Source organism: Euprymna scolopes, chromosome 29 (assembly GCF_053919585.1).
Source record: "Euprymna scolopes isolate OS-2025 chromosome 29, ASM5391958v1, whole genome shotgun sequence".
NCBI lineage: Eukaryota > Metazoa > Mollusca > Cephalopoda > Sepiida > Sepiolidae > Euprymna > Euprymna scolopes.
The window spans coordinates 10,003,836-10,030,758 of record NC_136510.1 but is presented as its reverse complement, the minus strand read 5'-3'; the positions used below and the strand labels follow the sequence as shown (position 1 = coordinate 10,030,758).

Below are 26,923 nucleotides of genomic sequence, written 5' to 3'. Positions count from 1 at the left end.
CATGTATATATATATATATATATATATATGCATGTATATATATATATATATATATGCATGTATATATATATATATATATATATGCATGTATATATATATGCATGTATATGTATATATATATGCATGTATATATATATATATATATATGCATGTATATATATATATATATATATGCATGTATATATATATGCATGTATATGTATATATATATGCATGTATATATATATATATATATATGCATGTATATATATATATATATATATGCATGTATATATATATGCATGTATATGTATATATATATGCATGTATATATATATATATGCATGTATATATATATATGCATGTATATATATATATGCATGTATATATATATATATGCATGTATATATATATATGCATGTATATATATATATATGCATGTATATATATATATGCATGTATATATATATATGCATGTATATATATATATATGCATGTATATATATATATGCATGTATATATATATATGCATGTATATATATATATATATGCATGTATATATATATATATATATGCATGTATATATATATATATGCATGTATATTCATATATATATATTTGTGCATGTATATTCATATATATATATATATATATATATATATATATATATATATGTGCATGTATATTCATATATATATATATATGCATGTATATTCATATATATATATATGCATGTATATTCATATATATATATATGCATGTATATTCATATATATATATATGCATGTATATTCATATATATATATATGCATGTATATTCATATATATATATATGCATGTATATTCATATATATATGTATATGCATGTATATTCATATATATGTATATGCATGTATATTCATATATATATATGCATGTATATTCATATATATATGTATATGCATGTATATTCATATATATATGTATATGCATGTATATTCATATATATATGTATATGCATGTATATTCATATATATATGTATATGCATGTATATTCATATATATATGTATATGCATGTATATTCATATATATATGTATATGCATGTATATTCATATATATATGTATATGCATGTATATTCATATATATATGTATATGCATGTATATTCATATATATATGTATATGCATGTATATTCATATATATATATATGTATATGCATGTATATTCATATATATATATATATGTATATGCATGTATATTCATATATATATATATGTGCATGTATATTCATATATATATATATATATATATATGTGTGCATGTATATTCATATATATATATATATATATATATGTGTGCATGTATATTCATATATATATATATATATATATGTGTGCATGTATATTCATATATATATATATATGTGTGCATGTATATTCATATATATATATATATATATATATATATATATATATATGTGTGTGCATGTATATTCATATATATATATATATAATGTGTGTGCATGTATATTCATATATATATATATATAATGTGTGTGCATGTATATTCATATATATATATATATATATATATATATATATATATATATATATGTGTGCATGTATATTCATATATATATATATATATGTGTGTGTGCATGTATATTCATATATATATATATATGTGTGTGTGCATGTATATTCAAATATATATATGTGCATGTATATTCATATATATATATAATGTGTGTGTGTGTGTCTGGTCACGAATAGGCTCCTATATGGTTGACTATTATAGAAAATTGATCACATAATTATAGAAGATGTATCGAGACACAGGAATGGGGATGTTTGATCTGGCATAATGATGATTCATTAAAATTGTGGGGTCTACATATGCGCCTGGCCCACAAAGCATGGAAATAAAAAATTTAACAATTAAAAAAAAAAAACGTTTACAAGTATTTTTGATATAGATGTACATAATAATACTTTGATAAGTATGTTTTAACTTAAATAGGGATGGTATAATAAAATTGTGGGGTGTCTGCGTTCGCGCCTGGCCTCCATGGAATGGAAATAGGCACAAACTTTAATAAAGACTTTTCATATTTATCTTCGTAAGTATACTTTGATAATTATGTTTCAGTTTGAAGAAATATGGTATAATAAATTTATGGGGTGTTCGTTCGCACCTGACCTCCATAGAATGGAAATATGTCACAAAGTTTAACAAGGTTTTTTTAATATAGATCCACAGAATATTGTGATAAGTGTTTCAGTGTTAACAGGTATGGTATAATAAATTATGGGGTTTATCTATTTTATTTTTACTTTCATCATATTTTGCTTTTATTTTGATACACCCAAATTCGAAGCTATCTCTTTACAACCCTTCCTTTTCATAACCTATCATACTTCCATAAATCAGAGTCCATTTTCTGTAGGCTGTTTTCGAACCCAGTCAATGCCAGGTACTTTTGCTTGTATATATATATATATATACATGTATATATATACACACACACACACACATATATATATATATATATATATATATATATACAAGCAGTCCCCAGTCGCATGTATATCCCCGTTAAGGAGATGACGACGTTAGGTTTTTGCAACTCTTGAATAGAGGTGTCGGCATCCTCCTAGATACAGTGAGTGGAATTCCCAAATTGGTCACCCATTTTAATAATGACCAGGCTCAATGTTGCTTAACTTCGGTGATCTGACGAGAATCGATGTGTCAACGTGATTATGCCGTATGTTGTTGATCATGCAAAGAAACTGATCTTTTTCAAAATGTATTTAATACTAGCTGTACCCTGGCACGCTTTGCTGTGGCTCGATTTGGGGTAATGGGAGAATCCCCATTATCGCGGTTTTAGCACCCCGAAATCTAGCAAAGAAATATTTTGTTATATATGAACACGAGACGGACGTTTCCAACCCCAAAAGAAGAAGAAGAAAAAGGGAGAAGAATGGAAAAAAAAAAGAAGAGATTGGAAAGATAGCAAACAAAGAGTAAGGAAACGGAAGAAGGAAAGATTCGTTGTAAATTTTTTTTTTTTTTATTAGTGCCAAAAGATCCGGCTGTTTTACAAAGAAAGAAACGATGTTAAACTTGCCAAAAGAGGAAAAACGGAAAGAAAGAAGAAATAACAAAAGAAAATGGAAAGATCGTGGAAACAGAAGCAGAGGAAAGTAAAAAAAAAAATAATAATAATAAATAAATATAAATAAAAATAAACGATGTTATAAATGGCGTAGAACGCAAAATAAAACGGAATTGAAGCAATATAAATTTTATTTTAAACAAAGAAAATGTAAAGTTTTTTGTTATGGTTTTTGTTTTTATTTTGAACCAACGTAAAAGTAAGCGTGGGTCGTTTCACCTAAATTGCAGTCCAGTTTTTATAGAAACCTAAACCCTGTGTTCGTCCGTAATTGCCTCCTGTGAACGGTCACGGCCGGTGTAAATGGGTGGCGGGGGAAGTATGAATTTATTAGAGAGAGAAGAATTTACTACTTCCATTGATCGTAACCGATTTTGGCAGTGAACCCTCATCAGATAAAATATAGGAAGCTCCGATCAGCGAGGTAGTGGATAGGTAATATGCCTATAAAAGCACCTCAGATAGCTCAATGCAGTTTGTGTACAGTAAATCTGCATGAAATCTCTAGATTTGCAATCCTATTAAGGTAAAACTCGGAGGGGAAAAAATGCGTTCATTTTATTTATATAGAATAGAAAGAAGATAGATAGATAGAAAAAAATGAGTTCATTTTATTTATATAGAGAAGAGAAGAAGAGAAGAGATAATTTTAATGTTGAGCAATTTTTTTCACTGATCAATTTTTTTGTCTCTTGCTTATTTTAAGTAAAGGGAGGATTCGAATTTAGGTTGACTCACATTATTTAATATAACTCCAAATTTGATGTTGAGCAATTTTTTTCATTAGTCAACTTGTCTATTTAACTTGCTTTATATTTTTTTTTTGGGGGGGGGGCGAATTTAGGGTGGCATATCCCTTAAATGGTAAAGTTTACAAAAAAAATAACGTGTCCACGTTATACATCGTGTTGTCTAGTATATATTTCAAAAATCATAATGATCTTGTAATTAGTTGAGTAGAATACCATAAAATAGAAAGTCATGGAGACAGAATGTGTGAAAGACAGTAAGGGAAAACCTTTAGATGTAAGGAATAAACTTTTTTTTATATTCTATGATAAAAAAATGAGTTATTTCCCTTGTTGGTTTTCATTTTTTTTTTTGTTTTTGTTTTTTTGTCATAATTGAGAAATTTATTTTTTGTTTTTGTTTTTTTGTCATAATTGAGAAATGTTTCCATTCCATCATTTGTCGAAACGGGGCTAATTAATTAAAAGAAACTAACAATTAAACAAATAAAAATTGGCCAAATCAAATTTTAATATGTCACCTTTAATGCTCTTTAGGTCCTGGATATGACCTAAAACTATATCCGATGGTGAGGCCCCACCTTGCGAGCCTTGGGGAGTGAGGAGCCACCCTTTAATTGCCATTGCTCCTAGGTCCACTCTGACCCGGAGTGGTAGTACCTATTAGGGTCCCAACTATGGGTTGAATAGAATCCGACTTGAAAACAACAAATATACTCCATTAAAAATCGTTCCTCAAAATAACTAGATTCGGCATTAAATAACCTGAAAAAGGTTAATATGCCGTAAAACAAAAACAACCAACCATTTAATGCTCTTTAGGTCTAACTTCATAAATCTCCCTAGATAATTTTAAGCTTGATATGGCATTACTCATGAAGTAAACGCGTGTTAGACCCCCCCCCTGATAAAAATATGGAGCCAACTAAATGAACCCATAAACACAAAATGTTGGTAATTGTTTTTTTATTATTTTTTTATTGAAACATTGTTTATTTTGTCGTGTTTCAATTTGAACAATATTATTTGTTTTTTCACTGGTTATCAAAACAAACATTGGCGTTCAATAAATGCGTTTCAAGGGAAAGTATTCACTCCTGTAACTAATTAATTAAAAGAAACTAACAATTAAGCAAATGAAAATTGGCCAGTCAGAATCAAATTTTGATATGTCACCTTTAATGCTGTTTAGGTCTAACTTCATAAATCTCCCTAGATAATTTTACGCTTGAATATGACATTACCCAAGAATTATTTTTTGAGTGTTCCCATGTCGAAAGACCTCACCGTGTTTTTTTTTTTTACACCATTAGTATTTAAGTGCCGTTTTTTTTTTACCGTAATTGTTATATTTTGTTTGCATTAAACAGAAAAATTTCACCCCCACCCTCACTTTCTGTGTGTACTCCTGTTGGCTACGAAATGCCATGGTCTAAAGAGTTTTTTTTTCCACGTCTTTTTAAAATTTTATTTCTGCCCTTATTTATGATACAGGATGGAACGATAACATTATCACCCCAAAAAAAAGACAACAAGATTCCATTTCTGTTTGATAAAAACCGGTTTTCTTTGAAGATGTGAGGTGGCATGATGTGGTCCTCTTGAAAACACCAAAGACCATACACTTGGCCGGAAACGTTGTTTTCATCACACTGGGCGCATCCCTCTTCTTCGTGGCAATCCAGCGATGCATTTTAAGGGTGCTGGCAATGGTCCTGTTGTCATAACTTGGATCAGTAGAGATTATGAGTTGTACAGCGGCGCATCTCTGATCTCGCTCATTGAACATTGTGTCATTTTCAGACATGATAGAAGGTTCCTATCGCTCTTGGGATTTGTAAGAAACTGACCAACTAGTAGATGGTCTGCAAAAAACAAAAATAAAACCGGTTTTCATCAGACGGAAATGGAATCATGTTTTTTCTAGGGCGGCAATTTTATCTTTCCACCTTGAATATATATATATATATATATATATATATATATATATTAGTGATGGGACGATTCCAATATTATTACCGATTCTGTACTAAATTCCAGATTCCGATACAATTACTGATTCCGATTCTTTAGAAATCTATCAATATTTAACTATAAAAGTGTAATTTTGTCCCGATTACCGTAAAAAAATCATCTTAAATGTGCTTATATTTTTTCAAACGTAAAAACACATTTGTGAGAGGGTGGTCTAGAGATTTTAGTTTTAATGGAAGTTTAAATCAATAAATATTTATTATTTTATTATTACTACAAGCAGTGAAAGATGTTTCTTAAACCAAGATCAAACACAGAAATGATAATATAAGGAATCGGTTTTGGCATCGGAAAATAGGCTCAAATTTTTCCGATTCTAATACTGATTCCGATACCCTAAAAAGCATCGATTTTCCCGATTCCGATCACTCGTCCCAACACTAATATATGAGAGATAGTTGTAAGTGGGTTGTCTAGTTTACAATGATTTTAAAAAATTGTAGGTTTGAAACAAGTTGAGAATCTACTTGTGTAAAATTGTTCTAAAAAAAAAAAATGGCAGTTTTAATTACAGCAATTGAATAATAAAAAAAGTCGATCATAAAAACGAAAAGAGATTGAAAATGAACGCAAAGAAACTCCGAACAATTAAACGTTAAGTAATAAGGTCAATGATTTACTTTCCTATAAAATTTTTTTGATGAGGCACTTTAAAAATATTAAATCAGCGGTCGATATAAAATGGCCACCCGTAATCTCTACAAACCTGTTAGGTAACTGAAATTGCTCTATAAAAACTCATTTGTGTATTTATTCGAAGCATTTCTGTTTAAGTGACATTCCCAGAGACTGACCTACATTTGAAAATTTATATTTATCTATTATAAATATATACGATCTAATTCAATACACTTTATTTTATCTTTAACAGACACACATATACATGTTATCTTGGCTAATTTTCAAACTCAAATAGCACCAAAACTGACAAATTAAACTTTGCTTTTGAGTTGCCAAGTTTTATTTATTATTGTGTTCCCGTGTTATTGATAATCTAACAAGTAAAATAATAATAAATTATTTTTTTTAACAGGATATGGAAAGTAAAAACAAATTATGATATCGTTTGGTGATTTAAAATTAGGCAGCACTAAATTTTAGCACGGATTAATAATAATAAAAAAAAAAATGGATCCAGGAATTTCTGGCATTTTCTCCCTCCATATTTAGACTAACTGGATGCCCAGCATTGCCCAGTCACACACTACGCTTAAATATATTTAAATTTATGCAGATTGCATATATATTATAGAATCAATCCTTTATTGAATATTCTATATTGCGAGGAATAATTTGCCAAAAATAATTGCAAACTAATTTGAAAAAAAAAAAAAATAATAATAATGATAATGTCGTTCATCAAATTCTGTCTGTGCTTGTTTACAATATCACGTCAGCTGATATTTAGGCTTGACGATAAATACCTTTGAAAAATATGCAAATGAAGAAATTATTTGTGGCGATTTTAAATGGTATCTCTTCTTTTATCGTAAATTGAACTCATTATTAAGAAAAAAAATGAAAATAAAATGAAGTACACCCGGGCTTGAACAAGGGGATCATTCGATCTGTAATTGAACACTCTACCACTAAGCTATATCTCCAGATGGCAATATTTCTGTTTTTATTTTAAGAAGAAATGATTTGCTGAGAATTGAATCTTCCTTATTTGCTGAGAATTATCTGCCTTTGCCGGTGTAACTGAAAAATATTCCACTGTAAAAATTATTTTTTTATCTATAAGAAAGAAAGACTATTTTTAGGATTGGATTTTTTTGGGGATTTTCGATAATAATTATCGGATGAATTTCTGTACAAAACATATCTAAGAACACTGCCAGACATATGAATTACCTTTGTGTAAAATTTGCAAAAAGATGAACTCAACCGTTTCGGAACCTATAAGGAAGAAACACACAAAGTAATTTTTATATAATAGCAGAGACAGAGATAATATAATTTAGTAATTTTTCAAAGTTAGGTTATTTTGAAAATCTATGGCATGATTTTGGGATTATGTCTGATATGTAAAGAAGTCTTTTTGTATCTGTTTTGTGTTACTTACACTATTCTGTTACTAGTCTATTTTTTTTGTGCTCCATTTCTTCCGTTGCGTGGTTTTGTGACGACCAATGAAAATCGTTTAAAACTCCAAGAAATAACACGTCTATATGTGAAAATTATAAACAAGTGCAAACTTAGAAATTTCTCTAAGACCTGGTTAATAAAATCAGTTTTGTACAGAATTCTTAAGTTAAGAGAGGGGGGGGGGTCTGCAGTACCAAAGGACCCAAACAATTCCAGAACGTCTGCTTAACACCACCCTCTCTGGCCTTCATAAATTACCTTTGTGTGAAATTTGCAAAAGATAGGCTCAGCCGTTTCAGAACCTATGGTGAAAGAACTCAAACACACACACACAAAGTAAATTTTATATTATAGTAGATTCTTTGGACCACTGTTCTCATCTTGAGTGTTATTCTGTTAATGTAACCTCTGACCTTTTCCATAGGACAGGTCATGCTAATCCTAGTGCACTGGCTTTACAAAGTCACACTTGATCTTGTGTCTAATCTTCTGTGAGTTCGTTCCCAGTAGACTCCTAAACGGTTAGTCCTATTTTTAAAAAAATTCACAAATGTACTTTATGTTCTTGGCAATGTTCTTAGATAGGTTTTGTGTCAGAATGTCTTTGATAAGTATCAATAATCTAAGAATCTGATGAAAGAAAGAACTGGCAATTTTGACCAAAGTTAACGCCTTATACAGCCTAACATCACAACTGCATTTGAGAAGTATTATTACTCGGGCTGTGACAACAGCATATTCTTTTCATTGTTTTGACTCTTGAGTATATATCCGTTGATATCTTATATGTTTTTATATAGACTGATGTGGTTCTCGGTTGATTAACTGTGTCGGATATATACTTGAGAGTCAAAAGAATAAAAAGAATATGCTATTGTCACAGCTCTAGTTATTACCATACAAGCAGAAAGGCCCGGCATATAAAATCAACAGTAAGTTCTTTGATATGACAGGGGTGCATTTGAAACGAATGTTTCTGTTTAGAGTGCAATTGAATTTTGCATTTTAAACTTTAATTCAAGCCATTATATATAAAAATAATTTTATAAAATCAACAGTAGGTTCTCTACGGTGCAACGTAAACTACAACGTATTGTGAACTGTCACTGCTGAGAGGCATGTGGATCTTCCTGCTGGTGCACTACAATGGGTCCCCAACTAGAGCAGGCAATTAATCGATTTGATTGAAAACTGGGTGATTTCACCAATTTCGATGACAATAACATATGAGAAGTTGAAAGTTTCGCCAATCTTCATTAAATCCCGGGTAACGCCAAATTTTCCTTCTAGTAGTGCATATAAAGTACAAATAATTGACCCAAAAACAGTTATTTGGATGCCGAATTTGTGTAACTATGACTTTTACGATAAAACTCATGATGAGGACACTTGTATTGATGTACTAGCAGGCAGCCCAGCGTTGTATGGTCATAAAATATGCATTTTAATTGATACAAAAATTGAGACATGTGCATGCGAGTATTATGTTTCTCCTAAACTGTTCACTTCTTGTAAAAAAAAAAAAAAAAATACTCGAGCTAGGATCAAAACCAAAACTTAAAGACAGTGAGTCAAGTACGATAACCACTGGACCAGCGTGACACGATCTTTGAAAGATGTTTGCAAACCTTATTCTTAACAGAAGTAATTTATGCATGTGCATTCATGAAACAGTTAACAAGCATTAAAGTCCAATGACCCCCCCCCCCACGTATCGATTTTTCAATTTTGACCCCTTAGCAGCCCCTTTTTTCCGGATGAAAACTGATAAAAACGTTTTCCACATGTCTGAATATCCTATATACCAAATTTCAAGTCTGTAGATCAAAAATTTGTTGAGTATATAGGTTGAGAAGTGTCCTTACACATTCTCTATTTTATAGATAGATTGTATGTTAACAACGTCTTATTTACTGTGAAAGAAACATTTTTCTTCTTTTTCAAAGCATTTTTTTCTTTTCGATTATTTGCAGAAGCAAGTTTTGCTGTGAAAGCACGAGCTGTCAAAGACCATTACGACAGTTATGACATTCAAGGCCTCGTCTTTAAGGAAGGCGAAAACATCAAGGTAAGTAAGCACGAATGATCTCGGCTCGTCACCATCATCAGTTTTGACACGAGTTGTCAGGATTTGAAACGTAAATATTTGTTGTATCGAATGAATGAGGTTCACAGACTTAACGCTTATCGATTGAACTGCGTCTCCTTTTCAAGTCGTCTTGCACATGTTTCAGTGTGTTTTTTATATATATTTTTTTTTAAATATTTCTCTCTATCTCTCTCTCTCATATACCATATATTTCGGCGTATAACGCGATCGTCAGATAAGAGGAAGTACAAAATTAAAGCAAATTTTAATAAATTTATCATATATCGGTTGTATAAGACGACTGCTAAATCACGAAACCATGTTTGTTTAGCCTAGACTAGAGATTGCAACATCCGGTATCTTATGAACTTTTGGTTTTTAAAGATGATTTTTTTAACTTTAAGGGTCGTCTTATATGCCAACATATACAGTTATATACAATAGACTTTCCAAAAGAAATGTTACCTATTTTTTTTTTTTTTTATTCTGCCTGAATGGATCGGAGAGGATTGCACATTGCATTGTTATGATGGCTAATCTTATGCATTCATGACCTGAAAGTTTCATCTCTCTGTTGCAAATATTGACGGTGTGAGACTCTAAGAAAGCAACCCATGTCAGGGATGTGTTTCTGGCGGAAGTGCATTGAGACTTGTGATGACTATGCAAAAAAATACATTCTGGAGCATAAAAGGTTGCCCGTTTACTACTCCTGCAAGACAAAGTCACTTTTTATATTGTTCATCGTTGGCAAAAGTAGATTGAAAAGGGCGATAACTATGTAGAAAATAAAATTCTGGAGCATAACATTTACTACTCCTGCAAGACAAAGTCACATGTGTGTGTAAAGAGTAAGCCGCAGTGACACTAAGACAGTTTTTGGTGTGTAAATGACGAATCTTTAATTTTTTTTTTTTAATATTTCTTCCAAGGATTGCGTCTGTCCAAATATTGACTTCTGATCATATCTTTCAAGACATTCCAACGCTTTGCGTTCGTGCAAATATCAGCCGTTTTTATGAATTCGTTTTTAATAAAGACTGAAGCGAAGATATAAAAGAGAGAGGGTTCTTTTCATTATTCGTTTTTTGTTGTTTTTTTTTTTCATCCTGTTTCTTTAGGGATCTCCCTTTTATACCATTTCACACTTAAACTCTGGAAAAAAAATTTTCAGAATATTTAGCATAACGTAATTAAGGCAAAATTAATCGGCATATCAAATTGTGTTAATGTCATACTTTTTAATTATTATTCGTTTTTTTCTTATATGGTAACTTTTCCATTACATATCTTAATGGCTGTTCATTACATAGCAGGATGGGTGTCTGCTACACATCTTAACGACTGTGCATTACATATCTGAATGGGTGTCCGCTACATATCAGAATGAGTATCCGCTACATATCAGAAAAGAATGTCCATTACATATCGGAAAAGAGTGTTCGTTACATATCAGAAAAGAACGTCTGTTACATATCAGAAAAGAACGTCTGTTACATATCGTAAAAGAACGTCTGTTACATATCGTAAAAGAACGTCTGTTACATATCGGAAAAGAACGTCTGTTACATATCGGAAAAGAACGACCGTTACATATCGGAAAAGAACGTCCGTTACATATCGGAAAAGAACGTCCGTTACATATCGGAAAAGAACGTCCGTTGCATATCGGAAAAGAACGTCCGTTGCATATCGGAAAAGAACGTCCGTTGCATATCGGAAAAGAACGTCCGTTAATTATCAGGAAACTATAAGTTTAATTAACTTTAATTTAAAAAATTATTAATCTTAAATTTTCCAATCTCTTATTGTCTATAACATAATTTTTGTGTGGATCACAATTTCAAGTCTACAAAGTATTTATATATAAAAAAAATATATAAAAAAAATTATCAACTGTAAAACAAAAAAATAAATCTATAAATGTTTGTCAAATATTTGAAGCAAAAAAAATGTCTTTGAAAATCTGAAAAGGGTTGATATGCTCTAAAATAATTTAACAAATTTCCTCCTCCTCCTCACACTGTTTTTACATCCTTCTCCTCCCCTTCGTTTAAATTTTTCTCGCTCTTTATCTCTTTTTTTGCCTTTCATCCTCCGCCCTCTCCTCTTGTTTTATTTTCATTGAATTCTTATCTTTGTCCTTCCTCCTACCACCATTATTAAACTTAGATAATACCTTTTACTCGCCTCTCATTTAATTTTTACTTCTGTCCTTCCTCCTATTTTCTCTCTTTTTACATTATTCTTCGAACATCTTCCTCCTTTTTTCTCCCCCCTCTCCCCCCCCCCCGTTTACTTCATCTGGCGTTTTCTGGCGCCTTCCTCCCAACACCATTCATTTTATTTATTTCTTCTCCTCCCACCATTACATTTTCAGTTCACCAAACACTTTTTCTTGTTCTCCTGATGAGTAAATTTTCAAATTTCTCACCTTAATTGACAATTTACACCAGCTTTCTTTGCGATTTTTAATTTTTCAGTGGTCAGCAATGATAGGGAAAGAAAGAATTTGAACAATTTTTTTTAGAAATCTGTGTTTTTTTTTTCATAGCTTCGTTCTATTTTTGTTCCAACTTTTCTTTTCATACCTATTAATCTCTTTTCCATTTTCATTGGCCAATGAATAATTACTCTATATCTGTGCCGAAATCAAAACGCGGATTCCATGAACAAAGCTTCTTTCTTAGAACTGCACGCCTGTGGAACTCTGTTCCGTCTGCCTGCTTCCCACCTGACTACAACTTGGATGTCTTCAAGTCCAACGTTAACAAATTCATAATGAACCTCCCCCTTAAGTAAACACTTCATCAAATCTCCATACTAACATAATGTACTTGCAATAACCCTTATCCCTGAGTGGCTTCTGGGCCTTGATAAGTGGTGAACACTATGTAAAAAAATAAATAAATATTAAACACGATTCCTTTTAAGTCATCCCTCCCCTCCATGCTCTCAATAAGTTGTGATTTACTCCAATTCCAAAACGATCATTGATGCCAACTTTGCTTAAAATCAAAAGACAATCACAATTTACTCTCACCATGAGAATGGTGTGATTAGGATGCATCCCCCTTTTTACTTGAGATAAAAAAAAAAAATTCACCTTTTGCACTAGTGTTTGGACGATTAATTAGAATCAGGAATTGGAAAAATCGGAACTTTTGATGGTATCGAAATCGGAAAAAATTTTTATCAATTGTCCGATGCCAAAAACGATTCTTTTAATTATCTTTTTTATTTGATTTTGTTCAAAACAAAATCCTTCATAACTAGTAGTAATAATGAAATAAAAAAAATATTTAATTTTAAACAAGCGGCAAAACTAAAATCTGTAACCCTACAAGTGTGAATTTTTACATTTAGGAAAATATCAGCCCATTTAACATGTGTTTTTACAGTAATTAGGAAAAATAACAACTCTATAATTGAATATTTAGAGATTTATAAGGAATCGGAATCAGTAATTGAGTATAGAATCAGTAATTGAGTATAGAATCAGTAATTGCATCGGAATTGGGAAGAAAAATATTGGAATCGTCCCATTAATGTTTTGCACCCCTTCTCCCAATTTTCTCTTTTTCCTGTTGCTATGTTATTATAAAATTAAAAAAAAAAATTAATATTAGCAAATAATCTCTTTAGAGTTTTTCTTTCAAATTTTAAGCCCGTAACAGAGTAATGGTTGCTAACATTTTCCTCATGTTTGCATTTTTCAAAACTGTTAATTCCAAAGTTAGAGAGTCAGTTTTGGAATTTCAAAGCTACTTACATTAATCAGCATAGTTGTCTTCCCTTGGCCCTTTAAAAGTATCGTGGATTGTCCAAAAGTATGGCATAATTGCGTTGACATACCAGTTCTCATTAGATCATCAAAGATAAGCAATGTTGAGCTTGGTCAGTGACAGATGGGTTACCATTTGGGAATACCAGATGCTGAATGTAGGAGGACATCGAATCCTCCTTGCGAGCGTTGCAAAAACCTAACATTATTATCTCCCCTGATGAGGGTATGCAAGCGACTGAGGACCGCTTGTAAATTTGATATTTCCATTAAACTTCTTTGGAGGAAGCCAGTTAAACCCACCTAGAGCGAGTGCCACTTTAGGATTGGTCCAAATGTAAATACAATCACTGCTCCCTTTGGCATCACATGTGCCAGGCTATATAAACTCGAATGCTTAGGGTTCCTGACCCCTTTTTTTACTCTTTTTCATTAGTAGGGTTGACATTGCTAAACTAATTTGCTGTTGCCCTTTCATTTATCCTTTATACACTTGTGTCGTGGTTGAACACTGTTGATCGTCTGTGCACACAAAGCTACTCGGACACCAAAACTAGTGTTGGGACGATTAATCAGAATCGGAAAAATCAGAGCTTTTAGGGGTATCGGAATCAGAAAAATTTAAGCCTACTTTCCAATTCCTAAAATTATCCTTTTTTATTTGATTTTGGTTTAAGAAACATGTTCCACTGCTTGTAGTAATAATAAAAAAAAATATTTACTGATTTAAACTTCCTCTAAGACTAAAATCTCTAGATCACCCTCTTACAAATGTGTTTTTACGTCTGAGAAAATATATGCAAATTTAAGATGTGTTTTTACGGTAATCGGGACAAAATAACACTTATAGTAAAAAATTTATAAAGAATCGGAATCAGGAATTTTATCGGAATTGGGAATAATATTGGAATTGTCCCATCACTAGTTAAAACAGAGGAGAACGATTATAGAGACAGGTTATTTTTGTATATATAAGAGTAAAGACAGATGGATAGTCATACTGTGCGTGCTGGCCCCATCCTCCCATCTTCAGTCTCACCAGCTAAGAGAGAATGAAAAACTGAAGCTAGAAATCACAAAAATTTTAAGGGTTTATCACAGCAGATTGAAACAGCAAAGAACATCAAGACTTTGTGAACAATGTCAAATAATAAACAAAGAATATTGCCAGTCACAGGGACAGGTTGTTTTCATAGAGAGAGAGAGAGAGAGAGAGAGAGAGAGAGAGAGAGAGAGAGAGAGAGCCATAATGTGTTCATTGGTTCCCCATTGAGGAAAGCAGTCTGAACCATACATCCTTCCTCCTTGAAAATCTGGCCAGCTAAGGTTGAGCAAAAAGGTTTTACTCAAAAATCGGGCGTTTTCGTAACTTTCAATCCAAGGACCTTGACCTTTCTAATTTTTCTATTCAAATGCAACCCTCATTATGTAACCTTATGAGACAAACTCCTGATCCTTTTTCCGATGATTGAAGAAATTTTTCTTTTCCTTGTTTTTGTTAATCACAAGAGTAGATAAGCTGATGAAATTCTTTTGGGCAGCTGCTCTCATTTCCTTATAAAGGATGTATTGAAGCTATGTAAGCTCCATCCATCCAGTGTGGCCGCAGCCGAGATTGAACTCCCTACACGAGTATGTAGTGTAAATCTTGTCAGTAGCCGAGGCGATCAAGGGTATTTTATTATTGTGACGCCATCACTAGATAGGGGTGCCTACCACGTCTTATAAGAGTCCCATCTACCCTCGAGAGAAGGATAGACTGCGCCAGTTTCTCAATCTGGTATTTTACTTCGCAGTACATACAGCACCTCACCTTCCCAAAATCGTCACCCATTTGGTACTGACTAGGCTCAATGTTGCTTAACTTTGGTGATCTGGCGAGAACCGGTGCGTTAATGTGATTGTGTCGTGTGTATATATATATATTAGTTTTGGGATGATTAATCGGAATTGGGAATCGGAAAAAATCGGAATATTTGAGGGTATCGAAATTGGAAAAATTTGTACTGATTTTCCAATGCCAAAACGATTCTTTTGTCTTTTTTATTTGACTTTTTTTTTTAAAGTTAAAAAAAAATGAGAAAAGAATAAATATTTATTGATTTTAAACCACTAGTAAAGCTAAAATCGATAGATCATCCCCCACATGTATATTTTTACTATTAGAAAAATATTTGCACATTTAACATGTGTGTTTTTATGGTAATCAGAGAAAAAATACAACTATATAGTTCAAGATTTAGAGATTTATAAAGAATCAGAATCAGGAAAAGTATTGGAATCGTCCTATCACTAATATATATATATATATATATATATAGTAACAATAGTAGTAACCACAAACCCAACTGCGTAATCTCGTACAACATGGCAATGAGAGCTAGAAAAAAAACCTAAGACCAATAAGGAAAATGTTGAAAATGACCATAAGAATAGAAACGGAGGGGGAAATAATAACAGCAAAAAAGGGAAGAATGAAGGTGGTACCATTAATAAGAGAAATAGACACAAGAGACAGGTTTGGTTCAATCCACCATTCAGCGAGCATATCAGAAATAATATACCTAAGGAATTCTACAGAATAATAGACCAAAACTTCCCCCCGGATAATAAACTCAGCAAAATAATAAATAGAATCTCTGTAAAATTATCTTTCTCAACGCTCAGAAACTTAACTAACACTATAATTAGCTCCAACAATAGAAAAATCAGCAAAATAAGGAACAACAACGAACTAGCATCAAACGAAAATATACCAAACAGAAAATGTAATTGTAGAATACCTGAAAATTGTCCTTTGGATGGGAAATGTCTAACCTCTGAAATAGTGTATAAATGCGAGATAAAAACCGATAACTCTAAGAAGATATATTTGGGAGGCACGGGAACAGTGTTTAAGAACAGATACAGAAATCATGTAGTATCATTCAAAAAGGAACCTGGGATAGAAACTAATAGAGATGGCGTAAACGACAGCAGTGGGGTGGGCACAAAAATAAGCATTAGAAATAAAAACAAAAAGAGAAACACAACTGCATTAGGTGACTGGATTAGGGAACTTAACGGAAATAATGAAAGTTTTGAATTAAAATGGTCAGTAGTGGACAGGGGGAGGAAGTACAGCCCTGGGAAATCAAAAAGGTGCAATCTATGTTTATTGGAAGCCTTCTACACTGTGAATTCCAAAGAGGAAATTTTGAATAAAAGACTTGATGTCATACAGGGATGCCTTCATAGAAATAGATTTCTGCTATCACGCCTTAAATGTAACTGAGGCATAAACTTTTAACAACAATAAGGATCATCGGATGCCAGGACTAAATTTTAATGTAGAGTTAAATAGGTAGAATTGTTACCATATAGATGAAAGATCCAAATCTAACATGCGAATATAGTTTCCTTTCTTCTTAACCGGGCAAGAAATATAAATAAAGTATATAGCCCATCTAAGAATGTTTTTTTGTTTTCTCCATAACGGCAACCATTCTTGTATTCAGTCGTAGCAGTACTAACGGTAAAATTTGTAACACCCTCTTCAAATCAATAAAACAACTCAGCAATTAATCTAGTTATTATTAAAAATTAAATTAGCAACTTGGGAGCTGTTAATCCATTTAAATATTAATTCAATTGATTTTGTCGTCTGACACCTTAGGTTGGTAGAATCCATGCTTACTTATTCTCCTACTTCACTCCATGGTCTAAGTTTTTTTCACCCATAAATGCAGGAGTAGACATCTTCCCACCGGAGTAAAACACACTTGGAGCCGTGGGTGGTTTTGTTGTAAAAATAGTAATTAGAGGACATACAATATTCAAGAACACAACGCACCAACTATATGACAGGAGCAGCACAAGTGATTAATAACAGATGCGGGCTAAACACATCCCATTCCTTTAGATCAAGAACATAATTTATATATTTAATTGTTAAACAAGCTATTGTAGCACGTTCTGGACCCATCTGATTAAATTAATCATAGTCGCCTTCGAGTAATCAATAAACCGAAAACACAAACTGCCTGAATTACCTCCCTTTAACCATTATAAGAAACAAAATCGACCCAGTTCCAAACAGAATTAACTAGCAGTACTTAACAACTTAACTGGATTATCTCCCTACAAATCATCCCAAGCAGCGACACAAAAATATTTTTCAAGTAAAATAACTATGAATTTTCAGACAGTAAATAGATTAGAACACTTCACCCAAAATGTCCTACAAGGTTTATATATATTTAATACACCCATTTTACTTTATTCTCATATTCAATCAAATTCTAAACCTGAAGTGGTCTTTTATCCATGTATCAATAAAACGATAATCTATAAACATTACTTGCCACTAATATGAAACTAAAACTAACCGTAACATCTTTACAAGGTTGTTACGAACATAATATAACTATAGATACCAAATTTAAAAACATTCTTTTTACAAAAAATCAATTATCGAGAAATAAAGGAATTTAGGAACCCAATAAATGGGATATATTTAAAAAAATATATTTATTTTTTAAATGGCTTCGGGCTCCACAGAAACTTCACATAATTCTGTTCTTAAATAAGTATACGAAAATTAGGTGATACATTAATATTTAAATGGGCTTTTCCGCAACCACAAGCAAGGTAAATGTTTCTCACATGTTTTTCCCGTTAGGGATCCCCTCCCCCTCTCTTTTTTCTTTCTATTCAAAAAATGCTACATTGCCAAAAGTGTTTTTATTCATAAAGTCTGAAGAAATGCTGGTTTTGAAAATTTTCAAACGATATAATGCTTGAAATTGTTGAACTGGACATTGAAACAATTGTAACATAAAATGAAATACACTTTTCGTTGCCATCAACACCTTGTCTTGAAGTCTTGATTTTGCACAAACAGTATATATATATATATATAATATATATATATATATATATATATATTGAATGAAAAAATAAAGTCGCTGAAAGCATCGTTAAACTTCAAATAATTTTTTTAATAACTTTCACAATTATTGTGAGAAAAAAAAAAACAGTTATCACATTCTACTGAGCAATTACTTATGTCAATGACGGAGACGAACAGTTGTTTCTGTGGACGAAGATGTCGACAATCTGTGAGGATAGAAGTTTTTTCCCTGCAATGTTGCAAGTTGATATGCCGTAAACTTTACAAAGTAAACTTGCCAGTTCGAATGTTTTAGAAAGTGGCAATCTGTAAATTCTTTTTGACCCTTCCTTCTTGTTTCCCACCGAATTGTGGTTAAAATAGTTTTCTTGCGGCCATTGCCCAGCGATAACAAACGTAACGCTGATCTTTGATGTGAATGCGTTCTCTCTTTTTTTTTTCTTTTTGTTCCTTTCTAGTCTTCTCTCTTTTTATTTCTTTTTATTTCTTTTTATTTCTTTTTATTTCTCTCTGTATTTTATTCTCTTCTTTTGTTTTCTAATTAATCTCTTTCTTCATTAGCTGCCTTTCTCCTTTGCTCTGTGTGTCTTTCTTGTTCACGTTTTGGTTTTTTGCTTTTTTCTGTATTGACTTACTATTGCCACCTCTTTCTAGTTTTACGTCTCTGCCTCTCCGTGTTTGCCTCTCTCTGCCTCCGTGTTTCTCTCTCTCTCTCTCTGCCTCCATGTTTCTCTCTCTCTCTCTCTCTCTCTCTCTCTCTCTCTCTCTCTCTCTCTCTCTCTCTCTGCCTCCGTGTTTCTCTCGCTCTCTGCCTCCGTGTTTCTCTCGCTCTCTGCCTCCGTGTTTCTCTCTCTCTCTCTGCGTCCGTGTTTCTCTCTCTCTCACTCTCTGCCTCCGTGTTTCTCTCTCTCTCTCTCTCTCTCTCTCTCTCTCTCTCTCTGCCTCCGTGTTTCTCTCTCTCGCTCTCTGCCTCCGGTTTTCTCTCTCTCTCTTTCACTCTCTCTCTCTCTGCCTCCGGGTCTCTCCCTCCCTCTCTCTCTCTCTCTCTCTCTCTGCCTCCGTGTTTCTCTCTCTCTCTCTCCCTCTTTCTTTGCCTCCGGTTTTCTCTCCCTCCCTTTCTGCCTCTGGGTTTCTCTCTCTCTCAATCTCTCTCTCTCCCTGCCTCCGTGTTTCTTTCTCTCTCTCTCTCTTTCTCCCTGTTCTCTCTGCCTCCGTGTTTCTTTCTCTCTCACTTTCTCTCTGCCTCTCTCTCTCTCTCTCTCTCTCTCTCTCTCTCTCTCTCTGCCTCATCGTCTCTCTCTCTTTCTCTCTGCCTCATCGTCTCTCTCTCTTTCTCTCTGCCTCCGTGTTTCTCTCTCTCTCTCTGCCTCATCCTCTCTCTCTCTCTCTCTCTGCCTCATCCTCTCTCTCTCTCTCTCTCTCATTGTGTGTGTGTCTCTCTCTCCCTCTGCCTCATCGTGTTTCTCTCTCTCTCTCTCGCTTTGTATTTATCCGTCTCTTTACTTCTACCCTTTTCTCCCCCATAGACACCTGTTCTGACCACACCCATCCATTCTAACCACTTCCTTTCTTCTTGAAACCAATTCACGTTTCCCTTTGTAACAGAACGTTTCTTTTTATGAGCTGGAAGGTTAAATGGGTGCAATTTCCATATTATTTAAATTTTATTCTATTGGTAAATTGTAGTTTTATGTTTTCTTTCCTTGATCCCAAGATGTGTGAATCAATTTCACTGACTTAAGTAATCTAGCTGCCTCTTTTTCTTATGGGATGTTGGGAAGGGCAGCCTATCTGGGAATGTATAAGTAAGAATGATGATGTTGATGGTCAGATGGCCATTAAAACATTTCATAATGGTAACATGATTTATGGTCATCTTTCACTGTCCATTTTACTTCTTTTTTTATTTGTTTTATTACTTTTTAGTTTTTTTTTTACTTTTCTCTTTCCTTGGTCCCTTCCCATCTCATTCCTTGGTCCCTTCCCATCTCATTCTTTGGTCCCATCCCATCTCATTTTTTTGTCTCTTCCCGTCTCATTTCTTGATCCCTTTCCATCTCATTTCTTGATCCCTTTCTCTCTCATTTCTTGATCCCTTTCCGTCTCATTTCTTGATCCCTTTCCGTCTCATTTCTTGGTCCCTTTCCGTCTCATTTCTTGATCCCTTTCCGTCTCTTTCCCTGATCCCTTTCCGTCTCTTTCCCTGATCCCTTTCCGTCTCATTTCTTGATCCCTTTCTGTCCCATTTCTTGATCCCTTTCCATCCCATTTCTTGATCCCTTTCCGTCTCATTTCTTGAACTCTTTCCGTCTCATTTCTTGATCCCTTTCCGTCTCATTTCTTGACCCCTTCCCGTCTCATTTCTTGACCCCTTCCCGTCTCATTTCTTGATCCCTTCCCATCTCATTTCTTGACCCCTTCCCGTCTCATTTCTTGATCCCTTTCCGTCTCATTTCTTGATTCCTTTCAGTCTCATTTCCCTGATCCCTTTCTGTCTCATTTCTTGATCCCTTTCTCTCTCATTTCTTGATCCCTTTCTCTCTCATTTCTTGATCCCTTTCTCTCTCATTTCTTGATCCCTTTCCGTCTCATTTCTTGATCCCTTTCCGTCTCATTTCTTGATCCCTTTCCGTCTCATTTCTTGATCCCTTTCCGTCTCATTTCTTGATCCCTTTCCGTCTCATTTCTTGATCCCTTTCCGTCTCATTTCTTGATTCCTTTCAGTCTCATTTCTTGATCCCTTTCCGTCTCATTTCTTGATTCCTTTCCGTCTCATTTCTTGATCCCTTTCCGTCTCATTTCTTGATCCCTTTCCGTCTCATTTCTTGATCCCTTTCAGTCTCATTTCTTGATCCCTTTCAGTCTCATTTCTTGATCCCTTTCAGTCTCATTTCTTGATCCCTTTCAGTCTCATTTCTTGATCCCTTTCAGTCTCATTTCTTGATCCCTTTCAGTCTCATTTCTTGATCCCTTTCAGTCTCATTTCTTGATTCCTTTCAGTCTCATTTCTTGATTCCTTTCAGTCTCATTTATTGATCCCTTCCCGTCTCTTTCCCTGATCCCTTCCCGTCTTATTTCTTGATCCCTTCCCGTCTCCTTCCCTGATCTCTTTTTCATCTCATAATATCTACCATCTTTTTTAAATTTCTGTCTTTTCTTTTCTTAATCTTCGTCTCTCTATCTTGTTGGGGTTTAATTCCCTTTTTCTCTGTTATTTATTTATATCTCATGGTTATTTTTACAAGTTTTTCATCAACCTCTTCCTTGATTTCCTTTAGAAGTCAGAATCCTCCTCATTCTCTCTCTTTTCCTGTTATGTTCTCTCTCTCTCTCTCATACATATATATATATATATATATATATATATATCCAACTTATCCCTCTATCTCTCTCATACTTTTGCGTCTGGTTGTCATAGTAACAATACTGTTATCTATTGATTTCTTAAAAAAAAAGAAAGACAGAAAAACTCGTGGTCATACCATTTTCATCTGTGGGTGACATTGTACATTCATTGACTCCTACTACTTCTGATTTTCTCCTCTTACAACACTCCTTCACTAACACACACACACACACACACACACATGCTTACGCAAGCGCCCTTGCACTTTAATCTCAATATCACGATGAGGTCAATGTCTCTAACTAAACTCTAGCTTCATAATCTTGGATCATTTTATTTTCTGTGTTGTTTGTCAATGTCCTGGTTTCAAAACTTTCTGTATTTGTTAGTGTAATAATATAAAATTTAGAATGAAACTCAAAAAAAAAAAAGGACAGTCAGATTTGTTCTTTTTCTCTTGTTTTTTACTCTTTGACCTCTGGGCTAGGAGCAAAGTGTAGTATTTGTTCTGATACTACATTTCATCTTTTCTGTCCTCGGTCGCTGAAGGGGAAATCCTTTTAGATTAAGGGAATTTTTATTTTTTGCCCCAATCCAGAGTGCTTCTTTTTCGGGATCTGGATTTTTTTCCCCCCCAGATTAAAAACCAATGTTGTGACTCACTCTGCCCTCATGGGAAGACAAGTGATCTTTCCAGATTCTTGTCTACCAGTGGTATGATGATGCTTACTCTTGAATAAGGCTATTGCTGAAACATGTATGCACATATGTAGCCAAAATATTTGTATAAATAAAAATTGGTACTAAAATATAACTGTACTCTTTATTGAGCACTATTATATAAATACTGCAGTTTCATAGAATAAACTCATAAAAACAACGAAAAGGAACACTATAAATAACTACATAAATACATATTGATGTGTGTGTGCGTGTGTGTGCATATATATATATATATATATATATATATATATATATATATATATATATATATATATATATATATATATATACTGGTAGAAATTAAAAGGCAGGCACGAAAAAGTCGAGCAGAAGAGTTCCCCTCCTCTCTTGCCAAACTTTGCCTGTCTTTTCTGCCCATGCAGATTCTACGCTCAGATTGCTCTGATAAGCCATCTGTGAACCAAACCCTAAAAGAGGAAATTGAAATCCTCAGATATGAGAAATCAGACGATATATATATATATACATACACTACTATAAATTTCGGGTTTTTTGTGTATCGATATTCATATTAAAAAATCTTTTTCTATTTATTTAAAAAGAAAATACAACTTTGTTATATATGGGTTGTGGAATTGCATTCACCTGCAAAAGTTCTAGCTAATTTGCATATTCTTTTAAACATTCATTTTAATTAATTCCCTATTAGTTTTTTTTTTGTTTTCTTATAAGATGATCATCTTTAGTTAACTATTACATGTAATTATATTCATGTAGATATTCTACATAATTTATACTTGCGTAATATTCACATAAAAAATTTATAGTAAACACAAACCTCTTTATATATATATATATATTTATGTATGCGTATATATATTTGTTTAAATAATTTTGCCTACAGAACTTCTGTCAGTTTCTGGTCTACAGGCATGAAACTTATATAAATATATTAGGTATTTTAATACATGCAAAACTTTATATTTGGGTTTTAGCTGGGGGAAATCAGTGCAAAAGTGTGGAAATTTAAAAAAATCAAATTTGTCAGTTGAAGGTTGATCGACAGCATTACAAATATGCATGTGTAGCGCAATAGCTTTTTGTTCATGTTTTAATTTTAAGCCTTGCAGCAAAGATGTCTTCATAGGTCAGGCATTAACGTCAATGGACAAAGTAAATTGTAAGCTAAACGTTTTGGTTTCGATTCTTGGTAGTGATGGTGGTGCGCGAGTCTTTCTTTTTTTTTAACTTAACGTCTACTATCTCTTTTACGCCTGCTATTACTTTTGCACCAGTACAAAATTAAACATTCATAGATGAAAGTTGCTTGATTTTTAATCTTTCATATCCATCTGTCGATAGCTCAGACAGTAACAATCCTGGAGAGATAAATAATGACTAAGGCTGGAACGCTAACCGTTCTGGGTTCGATTCTAGCGGATGGTACTAAAGTCATATATTTTAATAACTTTTTAAATCATTATTATATATTGGATAATAATCAATAGAGAATTGACTCTATAATAATAAATATGAAATCTGCGTGAATTAAAATATAATATTTAAGCATATTTTATAAACGGGCAGCCTACTAGTATATATATATATATATATATATATATACATATATATATTGCAATCATAAATGGTAAAATACATAAAAAAAACGTTTTTAAAAACAGGCGGGAAAGAAGAGGAAAGAAAAACAAAAGATGACGTCAGCTGACCGGTTTCGCCCTTGTTTATCAAAGCTGTATCGAGGGATTTAAAAAGGAAAAAATATGTACATTATTAAACTAAAATTATGTTGCGTTCTGTTCATGGGTGAAAAAAAAACACTAAAAAAAACAAACAAACAAAAAACAAGGAAGCAATTAAAATAAAGCAACGTAATATTTTTGAATATTCTAGAGCTTAATCGCGCTCAAACCTAAGAGTAATATGGACACATTATACTCTCCTTCAGAAGTACACTTTAACGCGGACGTATTTTATTGAGTAGGGACACTGGGTTTCTATGAAGAGCAATTACTTTCAGGAGCCATGAAACCATTAGTCTATTTTCAATATGTGGACGGTACATTTTGTCTTTCCCTACTGAATAAAATGCATCCCGCGTTACAGTATACTTATGAAGGAGATGTATTGGTAACAAAAACACCATCTCGTAACCCTACATCAATATATTGCAAATCTACCCTACATCAATATACTGCAAATCTACATTCACGGGACTGTATACATGCGGAGATTCATTTTGTCCCAGAAAACGTAAGATTAATTTAATTTGAACCCTAACACGTTGTGCCCTGATGATTTGTTCAAAATCAAAATTGATTGAGGAATTTAAAATAACTCCTGATATCCTATCCTAAAATGGGTACCCTGTTGATGTGATTAGGTTGGTTATGCAAAGAAAAATAACTGAGTTTTCTGAAACTAAAATTCAAACAGTGACTAAATCTCCAATATATCTTTGTTTACCGTGGTTGGGGGATAGTGAGAAATTCGCCAAACAAATCAGCTCAATAGTTCAAAAATGTTATTTTGCTTCAAATGTGTGTGTTATGTTCTCTAGGAAAACCATAATGCCATCCTCTTAAAAAGATGGTCTATTCCTCCATCATAATAATAATGTAATTTACAATTTTAAGTGTATTTGCGGTGCCATCTATGTGGATCAAACAACGTTGAGATTGGATGGGAGAATCCAATAGCACGTACCTAGCAAAATCAGAAATGGTACATACCGAGCAACGGGCGGATTTGCCAATACATACGGGTCTTCAATAGCTGACCATCGTATTAAAAACCCGTCATGTGCAGTGAACTTCAGCAAGGATTTCGTTTTCATTTCTGAGTCCTGCTCACTCAACATTTGATCTAAAGATCTTGGAGACTATTCATGTTCGATTGAGGAGGCATTCTCTCTGTAAACAGAGCGAATGTCTCTTAGGTTTGAGCGTGATTAACCTCTATGCTCTCTGAAAATATAACGTTGTTTTATTTTAATCACTTCCCTGTTCTCCTTTTTTTTTTTTTTTTCACCCATTAACAGAACGCAACATAACTTTATTTTAATAATGTACATATTTTTTTTCCCCCCCTTTTAAATCCCTCGATATAGCCTTGATAAAGCGAGGGCGAAACTAATCAGCTGACTCTCCCTCTTTTACCCCCCCCCCACTTTTTTTTAACGTGTTTTACGTACGTATCCTAGGGCCACCGTATCCTGGGGTTTTACTGTATTGTATATATATTGTTGTTGATGTTTTTTTTTATTGTTTTTTTTTGTTTGTTTTCTTGGTAAAGTATCGAAGTCTAAATCCTCATTGTTCATTTTTTTCTTTCCTTTGACCAAATTCTTTGATAAAGACTTCGTTTTTACCTAAACACCTGTATCTCAAATGTGCACTCAGGCTTATATATGTTAACCTACAAACTGAACAACCAAATAAACCAGATTCCAGTCTTTGTGTCAGGTGGGGTGGGGCTTAGTCAGAATGGCCTATTATTTCTTGCACTTCTACTTTTCTCTATACAAATCTAATATATAAAAGGCTATATGTCTGTCTGTCTCCATATTTTGAAACTCTATCTTCTCTGAAACTAAAAGTTTTAGAGCGGTGCAAGGAACCTCAAATGGTTGGATTTTTATGGACCGTTCTTTTACGGGTCTTTAGCCAGTTAAAATAGTTTTTAAGGGGTCAAAAATGGATCAAAATTGAAAAAAAAAAATCGGTGTACATTTTGTAAATTCGGCTTAGTTTGTTTTTAATTTTTTATCAGTTCATATGCGTTAAAAAGAAAAAAGGGGAAGAACAGGAAGCAGGAATACATGGACTGATAGAATTTATGTATTAAATCTGAAAAAAAAATTGTTTTACAAATTTATTCTAAAGATTTTTACAAAAAAAAAAAATTTTTCTCGCAAAATATTGGAACAAAAAAAAAAACATAATTCCTGCTATTTTTGCTGGAAACATTTATTTTTATTCAGTTTTTTGTTTTGTTTTTACTAATAATGACATCTGCTTCTCTTTCGGAATCATTTTGGTTTTGGCCTTTCGTTACCAATGCTTTCAAAACTCTGGGGGAGGAAAAAATGGTGCCAGCT

At 33.0% G+C, this 26,923-nt stretch overlaps 1 protein-coding gene across 5 annotated transcripts in view; it reads left to right on the top strand.

Annotated features, from left to right (window-relative positions):
* The window catches only part of LOC145252478 (caskin-2-like), a 969,745-nt gene that overhangs the window by 635,861 nt on the left and 306,961 nt on the right, over nucleotides 1-26,923 (top strand). For all 5 annotated transcript variants that reach the window (XM_080111905.1, XM_080111904.1, XM_080111903.1 and 2 more), the window contains one exon: nucleotides 9,986-10,080. In XM_080111905.1, the coding sequence (XP_079968031.1) occupies nucleotides 9,986-10,080 (95 nt within the window). The remainder of the gene's footprint in view (nucleotides 1-9,985; nucleotides 10,081-26,923) is intronic.